The 21,940-nt window shown below is 31.6% G+C and overlaps 2 protein-coding genes across 2 annotated transcripts; both read right to left on the bottom strand.

The window, feature by feature from the left end:
- Positions 1-3,535: 3,535 nt before the first annotated feature.
- LOC131616022 (1-aminocyclopropane-1-carboxylate oxidase-like) lies at positions 3,536-5,206 on the bottom strand. Its single transcript, XM_058887239.1, has 4 exons — positions 5,018-5,206; positions 4,604-4,830; positions 4,069-4,402; positions 3,536-3,858 (listed from the first exon to the last, which is right to left on the bottom strand). The coding sequence occupies exons 1-4, from the start codon at positions 5,123-5,125 to the stop codon at positions 3,571-3,573; spliced, it is 957 nt and encodes a 318-aa protein (XP_058743222.1). The 5' UTR covers positions 5,126-5,206; the 3' UTR covers positions 3,536-3,570.
- Positions 5,207-18,036: 12,830 nt separating this feature from the next.
- Positions 18,037-21,082, bottom strand: LOC131617910 (uncharacterized). Its single transcript, XM_058889177.1, has 6 exons — positions 20,404-21,082; positions 20,170-20,319; positions 19,929-20,081; positions 19,657-19,815; positions 19,400-19,564; positions 18,037-19,298 (listed from the first exon to the last, which is right to left on the bottom strand). Exons 1-6 carry the CDS (start codon positions 21,071-21,073, stop codon positions 18,196-18,198), a joined length of 2,400 nt encoding a protein of 799 aa, XP_058745160.1. The 5' UTR covers positions 21,074-21,082; the 3' UTR covers positions 18,037-18,195.
- Between the last annotated feature and the right edge of the window lie 858 nt (positions 21,083-21,940).

Below are 21,940 nucleotides of genomic sequence, written 5' to 3'. Positions count from 1 at the left end.
TTAACTTCCTTAATTAGATAGTCTTCTAGCTGACATTTTATCCAAAGTATTTGCGTGTTGCATCCAGAGGATGCAATGTATTCAGCTTCTGTTATTGATAGCGCTATTGTAGATTGCCTCTTGCTGGACCATAGGATCAAATTTTCACTCAGAAACTGACAGCTTCCACTGGTGCTTTTTCTTTCAAGTCTATCTTCATCATAGTCAGCATCATAATATCTTACTAACTTGTACTTTTTTTTATTTTCTATATATTAAACCAAGGTTAGTATTACCTTTCAGATATTTAATGATTTGCTTAATAGTTGTTAAGTGAGATTCTCTAGGATCTGATTGGAATTTCGCACATAAGCAAACACTAAATAAAATTTCAAGTCTAGAAACAGACATATACATAAGAGAACCAATCATACATATGTATGAATTCTGTTCTACCTATTTACCTGCTCCATCCTTCTCAAGAATACATGTAGGATGCATTGGAGTCTCTATTGTCTTGCATTTTGATCAGTAAAACTTCTCAAGAAGTTCTCTCGTATACTTGCTTTGATGAATGTAAGTTCCTTCTGATCTTTGATTGATTTAGATCCAAAAAAAAACGTTAGTTCCCCATCAAACTAATCTTAAATTCTGTCAACTTAGTCTTACAAAATTCCTTACAAATAGTAACATTAGCAGAACCAAAGATATTATCATCAACATAAATTTGAACTACCAGAATGTCATTTTTGAATATTTTTCAAAATTGAGTTGTATCGACTATCCCTTTGGTAAAATCATTTTTCAAAATAAAATTGCTTTGTTTTTCGTACCATGCTCTAGGAGTCGGTTTCACACCATACAAAGATTTCTTTAGTTTATAAAAAAATCGGGATTTTTATGATTTTCAAAGCCATAAGGTTGATGAACATAGACTTCTTATGTAATATAACCATTGAAGAATGCACTCTTCATCCATTTGATACAAAATGATGTTGTTATTAACTGCAAAGGAAATAAGAAGATAGATAGATTTTAAACTGGCTACTGGTGCAAAAGTTTTAGTATAGTTAATTCCCTCTTGTTGATTATAGCCTTGTGCAACCAGTTAAGCTTTGTTTCTTACCACTTTTCCTTGCTCATTCAACTTGTTTTTTAATACCCATTTGGTTCCAATAATATGTTTTTTGTAACACCCCGATATCCGCTACACGCATCAACCGTGTCGGCCAACCGAGCATGTCACCAACTTAATCAATACTCCCCCTAGGTTCGCTTACCGGCTGCCCAGGAAATATTGTTTTTGCCTCCCGCAGGAATCGAACCACGTACCTAGGGGTTAAGTACGTATTCATAGCAATTTATCCTTGATCACGGTAAATGGAATGCTTACCTCAAAACCGGCTATGATACATGTGTAGAAAATGAAAAACTCATTCTCTGCCCCTTTAGGATGCATCATATAGGCTTTCTCGACTTTCATGCAAGACTCCATCAAGATACCATTTTCATCTCCAAAATTCGACATGTATAGGCCCTGGTGAAAATATTTTACCATTACATAACGTTATATAGTGAGTTGAAGCTTACCACCTCCTTATAAAGGGCAACTATGCTTCCATTCGAAGTCTCCATAAGAGGTCTCACTAATCCTAGGTGAGAATAAACCAAAACAACATCATTATTCATATATTTTCCGCTATTAGAACTACTAGAACTGTTATAATAACTCCCAAACATCTTCATTTCGATAAGTTTCCAATTTACTTTAGCGTTTACTCTCTTAGAACTCTCAATACTATGACACCATAATTTTCATCTCTCTTCTTGGGTATTTTGAATGACTACATTATCGCAAACATCATAATCCCTAATAAACACCGTCCTATACATATGAAAGGAAATATATTAAGAAAGGAGGAACTTGTGGTTAGGCTTCATAAAGTGATTAAAAAAAATTAAGTTTGCAAAAAGAAAATGAAACAACAAGAGGTAGCGTTTGCAAAGAAAAACTATTATAAGACAAGTGAATGATGAAAAAGGAGAAAAACATTTTGATATTTATAACCATAAGTACACTCCTATAGCCTAATAGCCATCATTGGCATGACAAAGCATCAAACCACATACATGCAAACCAATAAAAGGCCCATGTTTAATGGTCGTTCCCAAGATAAACTTCATCATCTTAAATTTTAAAATGAAGTTCAAAAGATTTTCAAAACTTATCCACTCAATAAATGGAACAATCTCTCTTGAAACAAACAATTTGTAATGAAGGTATCCTTAAGCTTATAATACCAACGATCTTGTAAATTCTCTACCACAATCACTACGCCCCATGCAGGACTTATGCTTGAGGAATTGTGAACCATCACATATTTTAGTTAATCACTTCATTCTTAAATGTCTCGTGTTTAAGGGAATTTGAATCATCATATAGTTTAGTAATTCACTTCGCTCTTACATGTCTCATGTTTTAGGAACTATGAATCATCATATATTTCAATTAATTACTTCGTCCCTGTATGCTTCGTGCTTGAGATATTGTGAACCGATATGTTCATAATTGCCTAAACCCACTATGCATCAATAGGGTCCGGCCCATTTACTTATAGCACACAAATTTAGAGACTACTTAAATTGACTTAAACGAGGTGAATCTGACCTCGAGCGATATTGACTAATTCTCCATATATGTTATGTGGGCGAGATCATCTAACAAGGAGAATGACTCGACTTTGAAACTAGAAGCTGACTTAGCTCTAAATCATGCAACATAATTAGGATATGAAGTTATGCAATTGAAACCGACACAAAATAACAATGAATGAAACGATGCAACATCCATAACGGTAAAAGTCTTGAAAAACTAGTCGCACAATTAAAAGTCAGGACAAGGGCAATGAAAATGAAGGCACTAAGAGCACCCGCATCTATGTCACCTAAATTGGTGTTATAAATGAACCCTACTTAATTAATTATATTTCTTCACACTTTTCAATTATTTAAACCATTTCACAGTATTTTCCAAACATTCATACCATTCACTTAAAATTCTAAATTGATCTCACTAATTACAAAATATACTCCAACTCAATATCATTGAATAAAATTGAAAATATGTGTGCAATTAATTTAATTAATATTATTTTGACATAGGATCACTTTGCATATTAAGAAACCACCTATGTGTATGCTCTAACATTATAACTTACGTTTCTGTCACACACTTGATAAATTCATTTTGATAAACTCATTTTTTGAAATTGTGTGCTTCCACTAAAGAGTTTGTCATGTAATCTGTACACATTTTCTCCCTGTATACCTAGTAGATTCCCACCAAACTTTGGTTCCTACTTTATCGGCATTGAATACTTTTCATTTGGTTAATTATTTCAACAACCTTGGACCTACATTAATAATGCTTCTTCCTCTAACATGATAATATCACACTACTATAAGTGTCATCATTCATCATTACTGGTCCACATACACCAAATTCAAGCTTAAATAAAATAGTAAATGATTACACATAGATAGTACAATGAATCACTTCAAAAACATTATACCAAATATATTATTTTTATTTTAAATAATTGCAATTGGACCCAAATTTTCATTTGATCCTTTCAATGCTTCAAACCTTGGCTCCTTAGCATGGAATTTCAAACCAGCATAGATCTTCATGTACTCTTCAAACACAAATCTTGGGTACAAATTGTTTTTTTCCTCTGTTTCTTTTTCCAACAATTTTGGAGCAGGGTAGATTACAGCATCAGAGCCAGGGTTGTAGAATGAGGCTATGGACATTCTTGTTCCATTAGTTTGTGCTACCACACGGTGCTCCACACTCTTATATTTACCATTTGTTATAACCTGATTGAAAAAAATAGGGTTTAGTATCTAAAATTTTTAGGTCACACTACTATATAACGTTGTAGAGCTCTGCAGCAGTATTGACCATTGAGCGCTGCAGAGCTCTACAATAACAATACTGTTGAGATTAAAAATATTATAATGAATTTTTTTTTGTTTGTTAAGTTTGGGAATTGAAATGAGTTGACTTGGCCAAGGAAATGGATTTACCTCGAGCTGATCGCCGAGGTTGACGACAATGGAGTGGCGCATTGGGGGAACATCGACCCACTCGCCGTCTTTGAGAAGCTGTAGGCCACCAACCTTGTCATCCTGGAAGAGAAGGATGATCCCACCAGCATCGGTGTGAGGGCGAAGACCCTTCACCAGCTCTGGATTGGGGCACTGAGGGTAGTTTGCTACCTTGGTTCCAAAAGTTGGTCCTCTTGATCCATAGAAAGCCTTTTTGAGGTATCCTTTCTCTAGTCCTAGATTCTCACATAACAAGTCCAAAAGCTCTTCTGCTAGTTTCTCTAACCTAAAAGCAAATTCCTTCATCACCTTCCTGCATCATAATTAACATAAATTTAGAATCCTGCCAAAGAAACCAGTCACTATTATAAACAAAAATTCCATTTTTTGATTTACTGAATAACTTATATATCTGGTCTAGATATAAATCAGATATATTATATGGAGCAATATTTTGTGCGAAATATTATATATGTCATGCAATGTGTGATATCATATATTTGTTTTGTGTAACCTGTATTCATCACTAAGATCAGGGACCTCTGAAATGTTTGATTCCGGGAGGTGGCGAACATGGAAGGTACTCTCCCAATCCATGTCTTTGACCTCAGTTTGGACAGCATCTAGGCCTCTGCTTGCTACAAATTCCCTAAACCTCTGCTCCATGCATTTCCTATAGTGCTCTTTGGTCAACCTCTCCAATGTGTCCATTAGGTCATGTGGTATGCCATGGTTCACCAACTATAGTTTTGAAAGAAAGCAAATAAGAATAGTTATATAAAGAAAGTAACATGAACTAACTAGAACATTTAATTGAAACATTTAATTAAAGTACAATATATTGTCAAAAACATGTTGCAGTCTCTGCAGTTGCGCACAAATCATATGCAGTTTATACTAAAAAATAGTTTTTTGTGTTAGGAAGTACCTCAAAGAATCCCCAATTTTCACAAGCATCTTTGATTTTTTCCATGGTATCTTTTCTCTCCTCACCATTGAGTCTCTCCAAGCTGATAATTGGGAAGTTCATCATCATCTCTTAAACTCAAAGTAACTCTCTTTCTAGTTTCTATTTTCTTTTGGCTCTTTTGCTTTATGCATGTTAGAGTTATGCAGCATGGTATTTATAGACCTATACATGAGGACCAACTAGTAAAAAAGATAACTTTGTTTATTGTTTGCATGAATATTCTTTAATTACTTACTTTAAGTATAAATCATAGTCATGATTTCTTTTAGTTCCGTAATTGAATTGTTAAGCCACTTGGTGTAATTTTTGGACCCACCTTGGTGGCTGATTCCTCGTGAAAATTTGACCAAATAGCACAAGCTGCCACCTTCCATCTTGTTGCTATTCCTTTTTTGATTTGTGATGGACCATAATCAAGTTGTTAAAATGACTTCATCACATGAAAAAGAAGAATAAATACTCAAAATCTTTGAATTCTTTTTTCAGTTTTTAAACTTTGAGACTAAAACTTAGAAAATGTAAAAATGAGAGTTATAAAAGTTTTTTAAATTTATTCAATTATTATCTACTATCAATCTACTATCTTTTTGAGGCACATCTCTCACCTTTGCTTTGCAAAAAATTTCATCATATAATTCAAGAGAGACAATTTACCCATTTATTAGCTAGTTTTAGAAAGTCTATTTGAGTCTCTCAGACGATCTTTCATCATTTTTTTTTCAACTTAATTTCGTACTTACACTCGTGTTGAGTTTGTTTGTTAAGATTAATTAGGATTGAATTTGTTTATGTAATTTTGTATAATTAGATTGATTACACTCTTGTTTGAACTATCTAAGTCGTTTAATGTTTGACCATTGTATTAATTCGTGTTTATTTAATACAATTTTAGTTTGCTTTGAAAACAAAAAGACTAATACTAAGAAACGATAAATTTCAATATAAAAATCATGTTTAAATTCAAAAATAAAATTTTTTAACTTCAAATATAATTAATTTTAAAGACAAAATCAATTGTATTTTAATAGAATCAAACACCTTAAAATCACTCAAAACTTTATTTTACATCTTTAGAATTATTTTTGCATCTTCTAAAAATAAAATCAAATATACCTTTAATAGGATAAAGTTTGATTGATATTGTAAATTTTATTCTATTTAATTAAAATAATTCTTTTGTTTAGTGTCAATTTTAAGTTCAGTGGTTTCCAACACATCTATCAATTTTTGAATTTACTTTTCTCTTCTCTTATGTGTTTGTGACATAGAATTCTTGGTCATGTCATTTAAAGGTAGTAGCTTCTAGGAAGGAGCTTGTAGAAACTTCATGCACTTCCAAAAGTAATAGCATTCGTGCATTGAAGAAAAGTGGGACACATATTTCTTATTTGTCTGTTCTTAATTACTCACATGCTTCCATGTACGGAATGCCTCAAGCTTCTAAAGAATGGGTGAGTGATGGAATGCATATTCTTTTCAAATAGTATTTCAGCTAGATTTGGAATAACTGGTTTGGTTAGAACTTGCAAATTTGAATTTGATATACATTTTAGTTTAGTCAAGGAAAGTGATATTTTATGGTCATAATAATAATAACAATGGAGACATAGTTTAGGTCTTTGTGCTAATGATGAAGTTCATGTTGTTTTCTTATCACTTATCATGGTTGGAAATGTGCAATATTTATTTAGTATGTTTGAAAACAAATTAACATGTGTTAAGATTAATATACAATTCACCTTATGTTATTTTGACCGATTTAGAAATAGTTTTTGAAGAAACATATTGATTTCAGTGGAAGTTTCCTTATTTTGATCCCTTATTAAAATTAATTAACTATTTTTATGACATGTCAGTGCAAGTTGGATGTTTTTATCTTTTTAAAATCAAATTGGCATCCATCTATGTGACAAATATTATTAGTTTTAAATTTAATTCATTTTAATAAAGTTAGTTAATATCATGGTTTTTATGACATAACGTCACACTTTTTCACTGTTCGGATCGTGAAAACAGAGTTTGAGACAGGAGATATTGTGTTCGTGCTGCACCAATTTTTTGGCGATGCTTTTCTAGAGTTTGAAAGAAAACCCAATCGACATAAGCCCTTCCGGAGCAGACCATCGACATGGATACCTTTTGTGGATGGCTCGTATTCCTCAAATGACTTATATGTCTCCATTTCGACTCCAAGCACAAAATAAATCTTTTGCACAAACTCTACAAAATGCGTTTGACATATCATTGTTTATTTTTGACAAGCCTTACTTCAAAGGTAATCGTTTCCCAATCAAGAAACTTGAAGAGACTTACAAAATAGGACTCGAACATTACACAAATAATTTATATGAGAGACTGATCACTAGTAAACGTAATGTATCATTGAAAGCACCAGAATTATGTGACGAACTCATGATATTATGAAGTCCAGTGACAAATTAGAATTTAACTCCTTTGGGACATTGCTATTTTGAATTTTCATTCAAATCAAGGGATATTAAACAATTGTTCCTGCGTTTGTCTGCATGGACGCCACATTTTAGACCCGAAAAGTTGAAGATTACATGTGCTCAATTGTGACTTATGATGCATGGTATGCCATTAAATTACTGAAAAACAACTATTTTATTTGCAATTTGTTCTAGTAATGACACTTCTTTATCAATTGATTAGCTTACAAAAAAAAAAACTTTGGGGGAATTTTGTGTGTGTGCATATAGACCTCAACATGTTATATACTATTTATGATCGTATTTTGCTGGAACGAGAGGATTATGTATTCTTTTTTGGATTAGAATTCAAGAATTTACGTCTTTTCTATGATCATTGTGTGAGTGTGTTGGTCATAGTATTGCTAAATGTTGGAAGTTAAAATGAAAGAATTTTGAGAAGCCGTTGATTAAAGAATCTACAAGATACACCTAAAAAGTTCAAACAGACTATACCAGTTAATGACAGTGTGAATAATAGAGAATGATGAATATGTAAATCTCGTAGTGAATGACATATTGAATAATGACTCTGTAGATTTGAATAAGGCAGGAAATCACACTCTTGAGAAAGACATCGAAAATGATGACTTGTGGCCAGACAGAGAATGAGGTTAATGATAATGATGAGCATTTATAAAAAAAAAAAATCTCTCTAAATGAAGACGGAATAGTAGTAGAGACTGTTAATAATTTGAATGGGAATTTGGTGATTGAGAAAGAGATGACTGGTCCTAATCTTGTGGTTATGAAAAATATGATAATAATTCGGTGAGAGATCCTGGTCATGATTTGCATTTGGAGAAGAATAGCAACCTTTGGGATGATGAAAACAATTTTCTTGAGCCAGAACATGAAGAATTTACTTTAGCCAATAAAAATGGTAGGGGAAGATATAAACTTACTCAGTCTAGAATAGAAATATATACCTGAGCCATGTCGGGTAAACATAACACCACTCAATGAAAGTCATTTATTGGAATGCTAGAGGAGAAGGAATCCTTGATATTAGGTTGGCTATTAAAGTCTTTGTGATCGACAAAAGCTTGACTTGTTATTTGTTATTGAACCAATGATTTCTTATGATCATTTCTTTGTTGAATGTCTTAAGCAAATCAGACTTAAGGGATTTACATTAAACTAGACGTTCACCCATGCTATGCACAGGTATATTTTCGTTAAAAATTATTATTTTAAATAATTCTATTTAAAATATAATATATGTGTTTTTTATAATAATTATATTTTTAATTTAAAATATAAATTGATTGTATTGATATTAAATCAATAAATATATAAATGAAATAAACGACATATATACACATTTATTTTTAATGGGAGAAAAAAATTAAATGGCAAAATAATAAAATTTGTAGAGCTTAATGAAATAAATTTCAATAAAATGAAATTTGAGCATACTTAGATAGGTTATGTATTGGAAATTATAGCATTTAGATGAAAGGTAAAATTTATGAGCATATCTCAAAGTCAAAAAAAAAAAATTATTGTGACATTGTTCTCTTTATAAAAAAATATTTCCTATGTAAGCATTGCATTGGTCAATTTTTTAATTAACTTGTGTTTATATTTGAAAGTGGAAGACTGCCGTTAGATAATTCTTAAAACCGGAATGTTATAATATTGGATGATGAGAATAAAATTATTATAACAAAAGTTATATCAATTCATCTTCTAACTCACTTTCTACCACAATTCAATTTCTTCAACAAAATATTTTGTAAAATAAATGTTTTTGTGATGATTCATTCAAACTTTATATCTACCAATAAAACCATCAAGAAGAAAAAAACTAGAAGAAAGTGATGTGTTATAATATTGGATAATATAAAGAATGTGAGAATAATAAAAACAACAAAGAATAGAAACCCTCTACATACAATTTGTGATATTTTAAAGTGTGTATTTAAAAAAAAAATCAAAAATCAATAAACATTAATAAAATAAGAAGAAAATAAAAAGGTATAATATTAGTATAAGAGTAAAGAGAATAATACAAAGGATAAGTTTTTCAAGTTCAAAAAAACAAATCTTTTCATCTTCATCTTCAGCTTAATCAAAAGTTCAATCCTTCTACAACATCATCTTCAGTAGAATATTCATAGTCGACTTGATTAAATTCATCTCCAAATGTTAAAGATTCTTTAATATTATAACCAAGATATGAATGTGAATAAAATTAAAAATTCATAGAGAAACTTTGATGGGCCAAAATATAAAATGTGATTTATAAATTTTGACAAAACAAAAGTTAAATCAGGTCAAAGAGTAAAATTCAATGATTTTACATGATTTCATCGATTTCAGAATGATTTAAATCACTTAAAATTGTTCCAGAATACGAATTTACTTAAAACGGTCTTTACCTGCGCTTTAACACGAAATGATGACCTAAAAACGTGAAATCTATAGAGTTTAGATTTAAATCGAGATTTTAACAACCTTGCTCTGTCTGAGTTTTCTGCTGAGTGCTTTGTGGTAAAAGTTTTGTACCTCCTTGGTGGATCAGTCTCATGATGAATTATGATGTTGATACTCAAAGTTTGAGTAAATATTCACGATGAGTAGTGCGTTGTTGATGCTCTAGTTTTAATAAATCACATGCTCTTTGCTCTTTCTATAAATCATAGGTTCAAATGGTGATAGTACAGATAATGAGCAGTGCGTTGTTGATGCTCTAGTTTTAATAAATCACATGCTATTTGCTGTTTCTATAACTCATAGGTTCAAATGGTGATAGTACAAATATTTTTTACAGAGACATAATAAAATTAGTTATATTTTATATGATATAATGTCTAATAAAATGAGTTAATGAAATTGTGATTAGTAGAGACAATGAAAAAAAAAACTAATATATGGAAAAAAATTAATTATTATTATTATGGTTAAATAAAATATTATTCAGAATTTTATATATTAATATTATTATTTATCAAATATTGTTATCAAAGTTAGATATTATTTACTATTCTCTATATTAATATTATTATTTATAGCAGGGAGAGAGATTATTATTATTTAATTAATTTATTATTTATTATTAATAATATTATTTATTAATTGATTGATATTATTATTATTATTTAATTTATTATTTATCATTATTAATATTATTCATTATTATTAAAATTATTTATTAATTGATATTTTGAAGGAAAATTAGTTTATTATTATTATTTAATTAATTTATTATTTATTTATTATTATTAATATTATTTATTAATTGAGATTTTGGAGGGAAAATTAGTGAGAGAAGTTATAGGACTATAGAATAGTATAGATAGATAGATTTATTATTATTAATATTATTTATTAATTGAGATTTTGGAGGAAAAATTAATGAGAGAAGTTATAGGAGTTAGGACTATAGAATAGTATAGATTTTAGATAGAATCGTGATTCAAACCTATGAAATTTTTGTGTAATAAATATGAATTCTAGGATGTTGAGTTTATCTGAACAACATGTAACTATTTCTATAGACACTACAACAAATAGCATATTTTATGACAAAACTTTTACCTCAAGCCAACAAACAACCGATGTACAATCACCGGGCACACAATTTTAACTTTTATTCCCTCGATTGTGGTATCCAACCGATAATAAAATTAGATTATGGATCACGCTTCAAATCCTAGCTTTTGTAGTTTTAACTTTTATTTATTTTTCAAGTTGCTCCTTTCGTATTTCTTTTATTTCTAAATAAATCTATTCCATCGATTGTGGGTACCAACCAATAGGAAAAGTGGCCCACGGATCATGCTTCGAATCCTAGCTCATGTAGTTTTAACTTCTTTTTTTTTTTCTTTTCAAATGACTCGTTTCTTATTATTTCTAAATCAATCTATATATTAGTGATCAGATTATTAATATTATTTATCAATCTACAAGTAAAAATTTATAACAAAATTTGAATCGGATTCATTATCATCACTGTCAGTGAAAATTAAATATTGAATTTTTGTTTCATTGAATTTTGGAGAGGATCAAATGTTGGATATTGCATGCATTTATTTCTAATATAAAACAAAAAAGGGTTAGATAAATAAAATAAATATTTAGTTACATGATAAGAGATTATGTAAGAAAACAAACCTTGAACCAAAATATTTTTCTGCTATTGCAATCTATTACAGTGAGCTTTTCCAAACTTCTTTAAGTTTCAATGTTTTCATGAAAAATTCTTTTATTAATAATGTTTGATATTCAAAATGTTTGTGATTCAAATGTATAATATGACATTAGCCTTTTAAATAACCGTTTTTTATGTTTCACACAGATCACTAATATTGCTCGTGGATTAATGTGCTGGCAGTGTCTTGATCGTTGATACTCAATAAATGGATGCCATATATTTGTTTAAGAATGTTGAATGCAGTATAGGGCAAGCAACAAAAAAAAGATTTGGAAATATTGATCCGGGAATTATCGTCCACAGAGATGGAGAGATGCCATTCAATAGTTTCTATGGTTTCGAGCTCGGGTTTGAATGAACAAAAGATAAACAAAGATATAGACAGGAAAAGAATAAACACATTCTTAGAAGAGAAATAACTTATCAAGAATGTAAATATATTCACTCTTCACAAACATACACTTACCAACCCGTTATACTCAACCTACGATACTCATCTATGTCATCACGTATCTTTCACATAAGCGTCCATCTCTGGAGCACAAACGAGATCATCTCACAACTAAGGTTATCTCTAACGCGAAGTCGCGAGAACATCCGTGTTCTCGCGTCGGCGATCTCTTGCGCGCCGCTCAAACACGAAAGCATTAAGTACGGATACCCACAGTGAATGCTAGCTCTAAATCTATCTCTAGAGTTCAGAACCAACAGATTATCATCCTAGATAAGGATTCAAGAAGTTTATCTCTAAAGCAACCCAAATCCCCAGCATAGAGCAAAAATCCAGAACAACAATTAACACAGATTTGTAAAGCAAGTTAAACATAACATTATAATCGGTAAATATACATATGATTCGAGTAAATATACAAACAAACCCAACACAAAAGAAATACACAAAGAATAGAAGAGATAAACCAAACATCTCGCGGGTTGTCAGCTCCGGTTGATGAGAAATCCACCTCCGATCTTCCAAGTGCATGACCCGGTGTTGTTTTCTAAGCTAATCTTGATCTAAGAATGAAAATGATGGAGTTGGAACTAAAACTTTCCCAAAACCATACCCTAGAAATGTTACAAATGAAGAAATATAAACACAATTTCTGCTACGGCCGCTTAGCGGCCAAACCTCGCTGAGCGGACTACACGTATTACAAAAATATCTAGAACAGTAAACAGGGCTCCGCTTAGCGGCCAGGAAAATTGGTTCGCCATTGGAAAGCGCGCTTAGACGCCGCTAAGCGGACCTCTCTGCACAAATCTTGCTTATTTGATCCAAAATCGCGCAATCGGAGCCGTGCCTTCGACACTTTATTCCTCGAGGCTCCAATAAGCATGAATACCTATAAAAACAAAGGAAAAACTATTAAACGGTATATAAAACATATGAAAACTAAATAATGTGAATATATACACAAAAGTGGGGATTTTATTACAAAAACGGAATGAATAGAATCGATAAGTGCCACAATTATATACTCAAAATAACAACATTTTGGAACTTATCAAAGAACCAAAAAAAAACTCAATAAACACATATTTAAAGGTGTTACTTTAACCCTCAGTTATTAGAAAACTAAAGTAAAAAAACTTATAAAATAAAAATACAATAAATAGCTACTTTTACCCTCTATTTCTAAAAACACAGAGGTAATAGATTATCAACAAAATAGAGAATGAAAAAAAAGTAAAGTAACATGTTTTCTTTTTTAATTTTTTTTCATTTACCAATTTCTTTATTTGCTGCAATAGTCATACAAAGGACTATATTCTAAACAACATTGTAATATGATTAAGAATAAATTTCTCAATGTTGTCAATTAAAGAAAGTAATATATATTATATAATGTATTCTTTGATTGACAACATTAGAAAGTTATTCAAAAATAAAATATATTTTCTTTTACATTAAACATTGACAAAAGATGAAAACAACAACGACGACAACAACAACAATAAAAACAACACCAGTATCTGATAAAGATTGCAAGAACACGAAAAATGATTTGTTAAAAGTTGGTGTAAGAAAAACAACAACACAAAACCAATTTTTTTTTGTTTTACAATTCATCCCAGAGAATGATGTTTACGAGTATGGAGCGGCTGATCATGTGAATTAAGTTTAGGATAAAATTTAATGAATGAATCCTTTTATAGTAAAACCGGGATATCTTACCCCTAGGTTAATTGAGAAACCGATGGGATAAAATATTTAATAATTAAATAAAAAAGAAATGCGTTACTTTTAAAGAAATAAAAACAAAAATTGCAGTTGCCGAGATTCGAAGCATTTACCCTTAATTATTTTATCCCTCGGATATATATTAAAACCGAGAGAATGTATGGTATTTTTTTGAAAAAAATTAACGTAGCATGTATTGAAATTATATCTCGATTTTTTGTTGGGTGAGATGTAAGGGTTGTTGTTAGAAAATTAATTTAAACCGAATGGAATCGAAGCTAGAATCGTGTACGGAACACTTTCCTTATAGTATTTTAATCACTCCGAATTTGTCTTGGAGTTTCTACGCAGGAATACCTAGGATAATTCAGCTTTCTCGAGTCTGCACAAGACGAGTGAAAACTCGAATGTAGCGAAGAGTGTTTGGAATTTATTCTAGAGGATTTTTCGATTTTTTGTGATTGAGAATTCTGAATTCGAAATTATGCTTTTATAAGCCATGATGATATTGTTTCACAAGGTAGCGACCCTTGGTGAAACAATTTCTTTTCCAAGAGTTATGACTTTTGGCCCACAACATGGTTCACCAACGGTTGCATGGTTTTATTCTGCAGCATTTTATGAAGAGTTGCCACTCTCTGAATTCAAAATTCAAATCATAGCATATTTTACTTGTCATTTTGGAACACACTCATATTATTAATTATTATTAATAATTTTCAACAATCCCCCACTTGTTCTAATAATGACAAGTCTAACTCCAGAATATATAAAGCAAAAAAGTGTTAATACAGTTAGGTATCTTTCGATTTGAACTTAACCTTAGTAAAGACAACGCAAAGCCTAATCGGAACGTTAGGTAACTATGCTTTGAACCGTTATCCCATGTGATCAGACCGGCGTTACTATACACACACTCTTTAAAGGTTCTTCACCTACATATCTCGCCTAGAACTATTTATGGCCATGTGCTTTTCCTATTTTTCATGAATTTTTCATGAGAGAAACTCCAACTATCACCTTAAGACGACACCGTCTTTAAATTCATATAGGTGAAGTTCAGTTTGTATCTATTTCCTGAGATACATATCCTTCTCGATATAGAATTTCATTAAGAGTTTTGAAAAACTCAACCCTCAATTATGTAATAGTCAACATTGTCACAAAATGTTGCTTCAACTTCCAAATCAACGACTTGTTGTTACCCATTGAATCTTAGGTTAAGATGTATTAACTTCAGATTGGGTTGCTATCATTGTCGGAACACTTATTCAAGGAGTTTCAACCTCACACCTCTCGAGGTTGTCTTTACTAAATCCCTGACCAGTAGTTTAGTAAATGAATCATTCAAATTACAGATCGATCGTATATATGTGAATGAAATGATTACATCTTTAATCAATTTTCTTACAAAAGAATGTCTAAGGCCTCAGTAACCAGACTTTTCATTTTACACTTATGTGAATACTCATGCTAAATTGGCTTAACTGCCATATTATGTTAACACCTTTGAAACATTGTCTATAGCCAATGGAACTTCTAACATAAGGTCCCTCAATCATTCAACTTCTTTGACCAGTGGAAGCGATATCCAGATACTATGGCTTCATGGTCAAGAGAGTGATGCATGCTTGTTTCTTGCTCTTCTAAGAAATCTCACCCCCAACTAGTGTAAATATCCACTTAGTTGTAAATATATGATCTCCAACACTCGATATCCAACTCATGTTGGTATATCCTTCTAATATGGCAGGAAACCTACCATAATGGAGGTCAAGATTTGGTTTTAAAAGATAATCAAAATCCTTGTGATGTCCTTCGAATGCTCACCATTTGAATTGTTAGTAAATCTACTCATTTACTATTTGCAACTGCTATATCGCATATAGTACATTGCATTAGAAAACCAATTTCACCTGTGTATTCTAATATAGCCAATTGCTCTTCCATCATCATTTTGACACTAAGATCAAATTGAATATTCACTTTTTGAAACGTGACAGTTTGAACTTATCAAGAACTTTCTCAACAAAGTGTATTTGACTAAGTTCATAACCCCCACTATTTTCGCATTACTTTGATCCCAAAAAAAAAGAGTGTCAATTTTTCCAAGATCTTTCATCTTGAATGTGGAAGTTTTCTCAATATAGTGTGTTTGACTATGTTTTAAACCCCCACTCTTTCGCTTTACTTTGATCGAAAAGAGTGTCCACTATTTCAAGATTTTCATCTTGGTTGTGGAAGTTAGAAACCTCTTTGTTTCTAAGATTCCATTCATCTATTCGATAATGATCAACATGTAATCAACATAGAGATAAAGGAATATCACAATATTCTTACACAACTTTGTGTACAAACATTTATCACAAAAATTATATGAAGAAGGTTTTAAGATAATCATGCATGATGATGCAAGAAGGTTTTTAGATGAAGTGAGAGATAAAATTATGAGCAATTTAAAATAAATAGTATGAATTGCAATGAGTACCTTAGTTATGTTCACTTCTTTCAAATCTTCTCTTGAACTTCTATGTTCAACCTTCTTGATCAACTACATCATTGATGTGCATGACACTTTTGATCCTTTTCTTCTTTGATAACCTTTGTCTTCATCAAAACTAAATATAAGATATATTCTTCACAATCTCCCCCTTTTTGATGATGACAAACTCTTTTATGTCATTGTTTCGATGCTTGTTTTAATCCACACAAGGATTTGACAAGCTTCCACACAATTTTTTTTATTACCAGGAAGCACATAACCTTATGGTTGCTTCATGTAAATCTCCTTATCGAGATCTCTATTTAGGAATGTCGTTTTGACATCCATTTAGCTTATCCTTAGTTCGAGATATTTCAACAATCAGTGAAGAACTTTTGGTTGGTGTTTCAACATTCCGTGTTCCCAGGGCCGGCCCCGTGCATGTGCAAGAAGTGCTGCAGCACAGGGCCCCAAATTTTGAGAGGCCCCAAAATTTTAAGAAGTCTAATTTTTTTTATAAATATTAATCGAAATAAATAAAATGTTATAATAAAAATCTAATAAATAAAAAAATGCTAAAATAAAAACTTAATACATACAAAAATTGAGATAAATCAAAACTCAAATTAATTATAATTAAATATATTATTGATTAATACATAAATGTAATTTTTATGTGTCTTTTTTAATTATTATAATTATATTCATATTTTAAATTTGGGCCCATTTTTAAAATTAGAACAGGGCCTCCGCGTTGATTGGACCGGCTCTGCGTGTTCCTCACGAAGTTCTTTATTTGTGTGAATCTTGAATTCCATATCCTTCGCGATGAGGTTCTCAAAATTTCACAACTTATAATTCATTGTTACATTAGACTCAAAAGTCGTGATCCATTTTCAGATGATTTTTATATGTCTTTATAATAATAAATTTTATCGAACACAAACAATTCACATAATATATAAATCATAATTCAATTGTATGATTTGAAATTATAAACTTTAACTAATTTAATCTTTTTTGATAATCAACAAAATTCATAAACCAAATTATCAATTATCAATTCATCCTTTATCATTAATATGTCTATAAGAAATTATTTTAACCAAAACATATTCAGACAATTTACGTATCAATTATAAAAGCATTATTTTATAAAACAAATTTAATTTATCAGTATCAAAACATAAATCATCAATATTAAATAATAGTAGTACTTCTATGGAAGTATTGTGTTGCTGAAAGTAACAAATCTGAATTACTTTAGTTAAATCTCTTTTTTATTTTCACTTATACTCCCCATATTTTACTTATATATATAATTTAATACAAAGTGATGTGTGGCCTTTTTACTATAGACACAAATCAAGTTCATGTGTTACAAGTCCTTCACAATACAAAATAGTCAACATCTTCACTTTCCACTACGCCTCTTTGATTGGTATCAACATCCACCAATCTCCAGTTTCGACTACACTGATGTATTATAATATATATATATATATATATATATATATATATATATATATATATATATATATATATATATATATATATCTTTTACATTTAGAATATATTCATTTATAATTATTTCGCAAAACAATCTCATTAATTAAAAGATTACCGTTGTATATAATAAACATGATTACGCAATGAAATGCACACGAAAAACATCCTGTTACTCTCATTCATATTGTGATTGCTGTTACATCCTCGAAATTCAGCTTAAATCAATTACATTCTCAACACACACAAAACATCACCAGCAAAAGAAAATACAAACCAAAAACTCAAATCAAAAGCATTACATATAGAAGCTCATGATCATAAACCGTCACCTTTATCAGTTGCCATTGGCACCTTAGTTAAAATAGCTGTCAAAAGATCAAAGTATAGAGGAAACTGCGCAACGGCATAGAAAGTCACAGGTAAACAAGTAGCTGCATAAATCGGGAACAAAATCGATTTAAAGTTATGGCTTAGCAGAAAAAAATGGCCAGTGCAGAACGAAACAAACATAGAAGCAATGGACACGAAAAGAGAACTCAACCCAATAAGAAGTTTTGATGGCAAATCACGACGAAAATCTTTGGCCTGTTTTCGCGAAGTGAGAATAGAAAGAAACATGATGAGTCCAGTGACAGAGAAACAAAGACCGATAAGTGAAGAAATGGCAAAGACATCGAACGCAGGCTTTCCTTCTAATATAGGCCTACCTTCATCTGTTGTTCCGCCAGGCACAGCGCTTGCTGTGGCGAATGAAACTCCTGCTACGAGAGCAGCTACGACCGAGCAGGATTCAGACGTGTCTTTTAGCCATTCGCTACTGTCTTTTATAAGTTCCTTGTGCGATTGCTTGAAGATTTCTCCTGAAGTTTTGTCTTCTTTGTTGCTTTTGAAATAGAAGTGCGGCGGTACAAGGCTTTTGACATACTGAAACCATTTTATATCCCACATCATCTGCAATGCAGAACCAGCAATCTGCCATGGTTTATCATCACCTAATGCCTTAGCTGCCAAATGCAATACTGTATTCTCGTCTTCATCCATTGCAAGAATCAAGTTATTCCATAGTTCTGGTTTTGAATGCTTATACTCTTTCAGTGTCTCGACGATAAGGGGCTGCCTATACTTCACTGCAACAAGCAATACATTTTCTTTGCTTGGGTTAGTGTTATGAATAGCACTTGGTATTTTGAGTAGAATTTCTTTCACTACTTCAACTATTCCATTTTTTGCTGCAACCAAAAACGGTGTCATCTTTTTGTCGATTTCCTTTTCAATTTCCTTCTTTTTTTCGCTTTCCTTTTCACTATCCTTCTTTTCTTCGCTCGAAGTTGATGATGTTTCCTTTTCACTATCCTTCTTTATTTCGCTCGAAGTTGATGATGTTTCCTTTTGTTCATCTTTAGAACTTCCGGCTCCACCTGAAATCAGACAGATCAAATTACACCCTTAAAAAGGTCTTAACAGTTCATTCGAGATCAAACTTCACAAAATCGAAATCCAGATAAAACTACATCTATACCTTGTTTCATTCGGGGAAGAGCATTAAACACGTCAAGATCAATTTCCGCATCCGGTGGTCGTCCTCCACTTCCCGTGAATGCCGCATAAGGTCTTTCCATTAATGCCTTCAACAGCTGACTACTCCATTGATGCTTTTTTTTCGCAATCTTTACGTCCTTTAACTCTTATAAACGAAACATTAATCGTAACACGATCAATCCGTTAGTTAATCGTATGTGCTAAATTGTTTTCGCTAATGTGTAGAAGATAACATACCTACTCCTGATAGACCAAGAGTATGTACATATGCAGACTTGACAAATTGATGAAATGTTTCATAATTTGGTGGCAAATTCCCAACAGGATATTTTTCTGATATAAGCGGGTTTGGTGGATCTTCAGCGTCGGGCCGTTTCTTTTTCCAAAATGTTTTTCCTGGTAAATTCAAAACAACAAAGATGTTTTTGCAATTATCTCCATTCAAATATAGCAAAAACACTTGAGGATAAAAAAAGGACTAATGGCATGAAAATCCATAAATCACATACCAAATATTGTGGCACATATCCATATAGAAACAAAATCATATAAAGCTGAATAGTTCTGTGGAAACTTCATCTTATTACAATCGGGACGATCCTCCATCTTTCTCAAATTCGATCTCATTGTTCTCTCCACATCCAGTGGTTCCACTAGTATACCTAGTTTTGTAACAGACAAAAATTCAAACTCAGAACATATTCTATATAGTACATTTCAGTCATATAATATCAATATGTTACAACTTACAATGGTATAGGATTCGTTTATACCACGAAAGGTTGCTTGCACTTTTGAACGCGGAAGGTCTAGTTGCAAGAACTTTGAGAGGAGTTGAGTCCTCATTGTTCAAATGCGCGCTTAGAAAATTGTAGCGTTGTACGATTATCACAGCTAAATCTATTTCATCAGAAGAAATAAAATTTATCGGTTTCTTTAGCATGTGTAAATAACACTAAAAAGATCAGAAGGAGTATAATTTACCGAAATATTCTCCTCGGATAGCGGTGTGAAGAATACTATCACCATCGTCTCTAACAAGATCTTGCAAAGTGACTGTTTCTTTAGAAATATCAGCAAGATAAGCAAAAGTTCGTTTTCTCCAATTAACAGCAGCTTGAAAAAGAGGTGTCTCGCCGTGTTTATTTTTACGACTCAACAAATATATTCTCTCCTTATTTCTTCCAATAATACACTTACATAATGTTGCAAAACCTCTCGACGCTGCAAAATGCAACGGTGTATCCCCGCGTTCATTCACCATTTCCAAAGCTTCAACTCTCTGACTCTTCTGATCACTGCGTTCATTCTCCATTTCCAAAGCATCAACTCTCTGACTCTGACTCTGATCACCGCGTTCATTCACCATTTCCAAAGCTTCAACTCTCTGACTCTGACTCTTTTCGATATGGTGCAACAAAATTGCATTCACAAGCTCTTTAACGACGGTTTCTTCGTCTAAATCTATCGCTACATGTAATGCAGTACCGTCTGCTTCAGAGATAATTGCTGTATGAGCTTGTTCGGGAAATTCGTAATATAACATTATAACATGTTCCCATTTCCCTTCCCACGTGTATTCGCCGAGAAAATCATTAACTTCATTAGGTGAAATGTTGCGTAAGATGTTGTCACGATCAACAATCAATGTCATAATGGCAAGAGTTAAGATTTTATGAAATGTGTTATAATTGAATTAGTAATGTTACAAAAACACTGTTACTATATAGTGAAGAATCTAATACTTGAATAAAAAACATGTCATGTGAATCATGTGATGTAACTTTATTAAGGTGACAAGGGAAGTATAAATTGAGAGTGAAGATTAATATAAGATATCTCTCGAAGACTAAAGAGAAAAAAACTTTTACTTTGCTTGCTAATTTCAGTTTGCTATTATGTCGTGTAAAACATGTTTTGGTTGTCTTGTTTCTTTTTGTAAACTACTATTGTTTTGTTGCTGTCTTTACATTTTGCTGTCTTTTTTACTGTGTGTCTGAGAGAATCAAGCAAAAAGAGATAAAGAGAGTGCAGAATGTAATGGGCATTATTATCATTTTCTTTTTTCTTTTGGACAAAACATCATTATGATCTTCTGAAATGTGAAATGTGTATACGAAAATCGTAAATGTATCATTATTCAGCTCATATCCGACCTAGCCTATTAGACAAATCGACACACGTACGACCATATCGTAGTAGTAAAATTTATCACAAGAGACCAAAATTGAATTACGGGATCAATTGTTTTGATGTTTAGCTAAAACGATCAATTCTTTGGGTTTTGAATATGAGAATAATTTTGAACTTTTTAATCATAATTCAAAGCAAAAGAGTCTGAGAACTTTATTCCTATCAACCAACTTTACTCACAATGGTCATAACGACAATTTTTATTATGTAGAAAATTCTAAAACTAGTGGCAGTGCCTATTTTCGTCGGCTCATTATCGGTTCTAACAGCACATATCTTCTACTTTTGCGGCTCAATTTGTGCGTTCAGAACCTTTATAAAAGAAAAT

Source organism: Vicia villosa, linkage group LG7 (assembly GCF_029867415.1).
Source record: "Vicia villosa cultivar HV-30 ecotype Madison, WI linkage group LG7, Vvil1.0, whole genome shotgun sequence".
Classification (NCBI taxonomy): domain Eukaryota; kingdom Viridiplantae; phylum Streptophyta; class Magnoliopsida; order Fabales; family Fabaceae; genus Vicia; species Vicia villosa.
The sequence above is the reverse complement of the archived record's forward strand: the minus strand, read 5'-3'. Positions and strand labels throughout refer to the sequence as shown.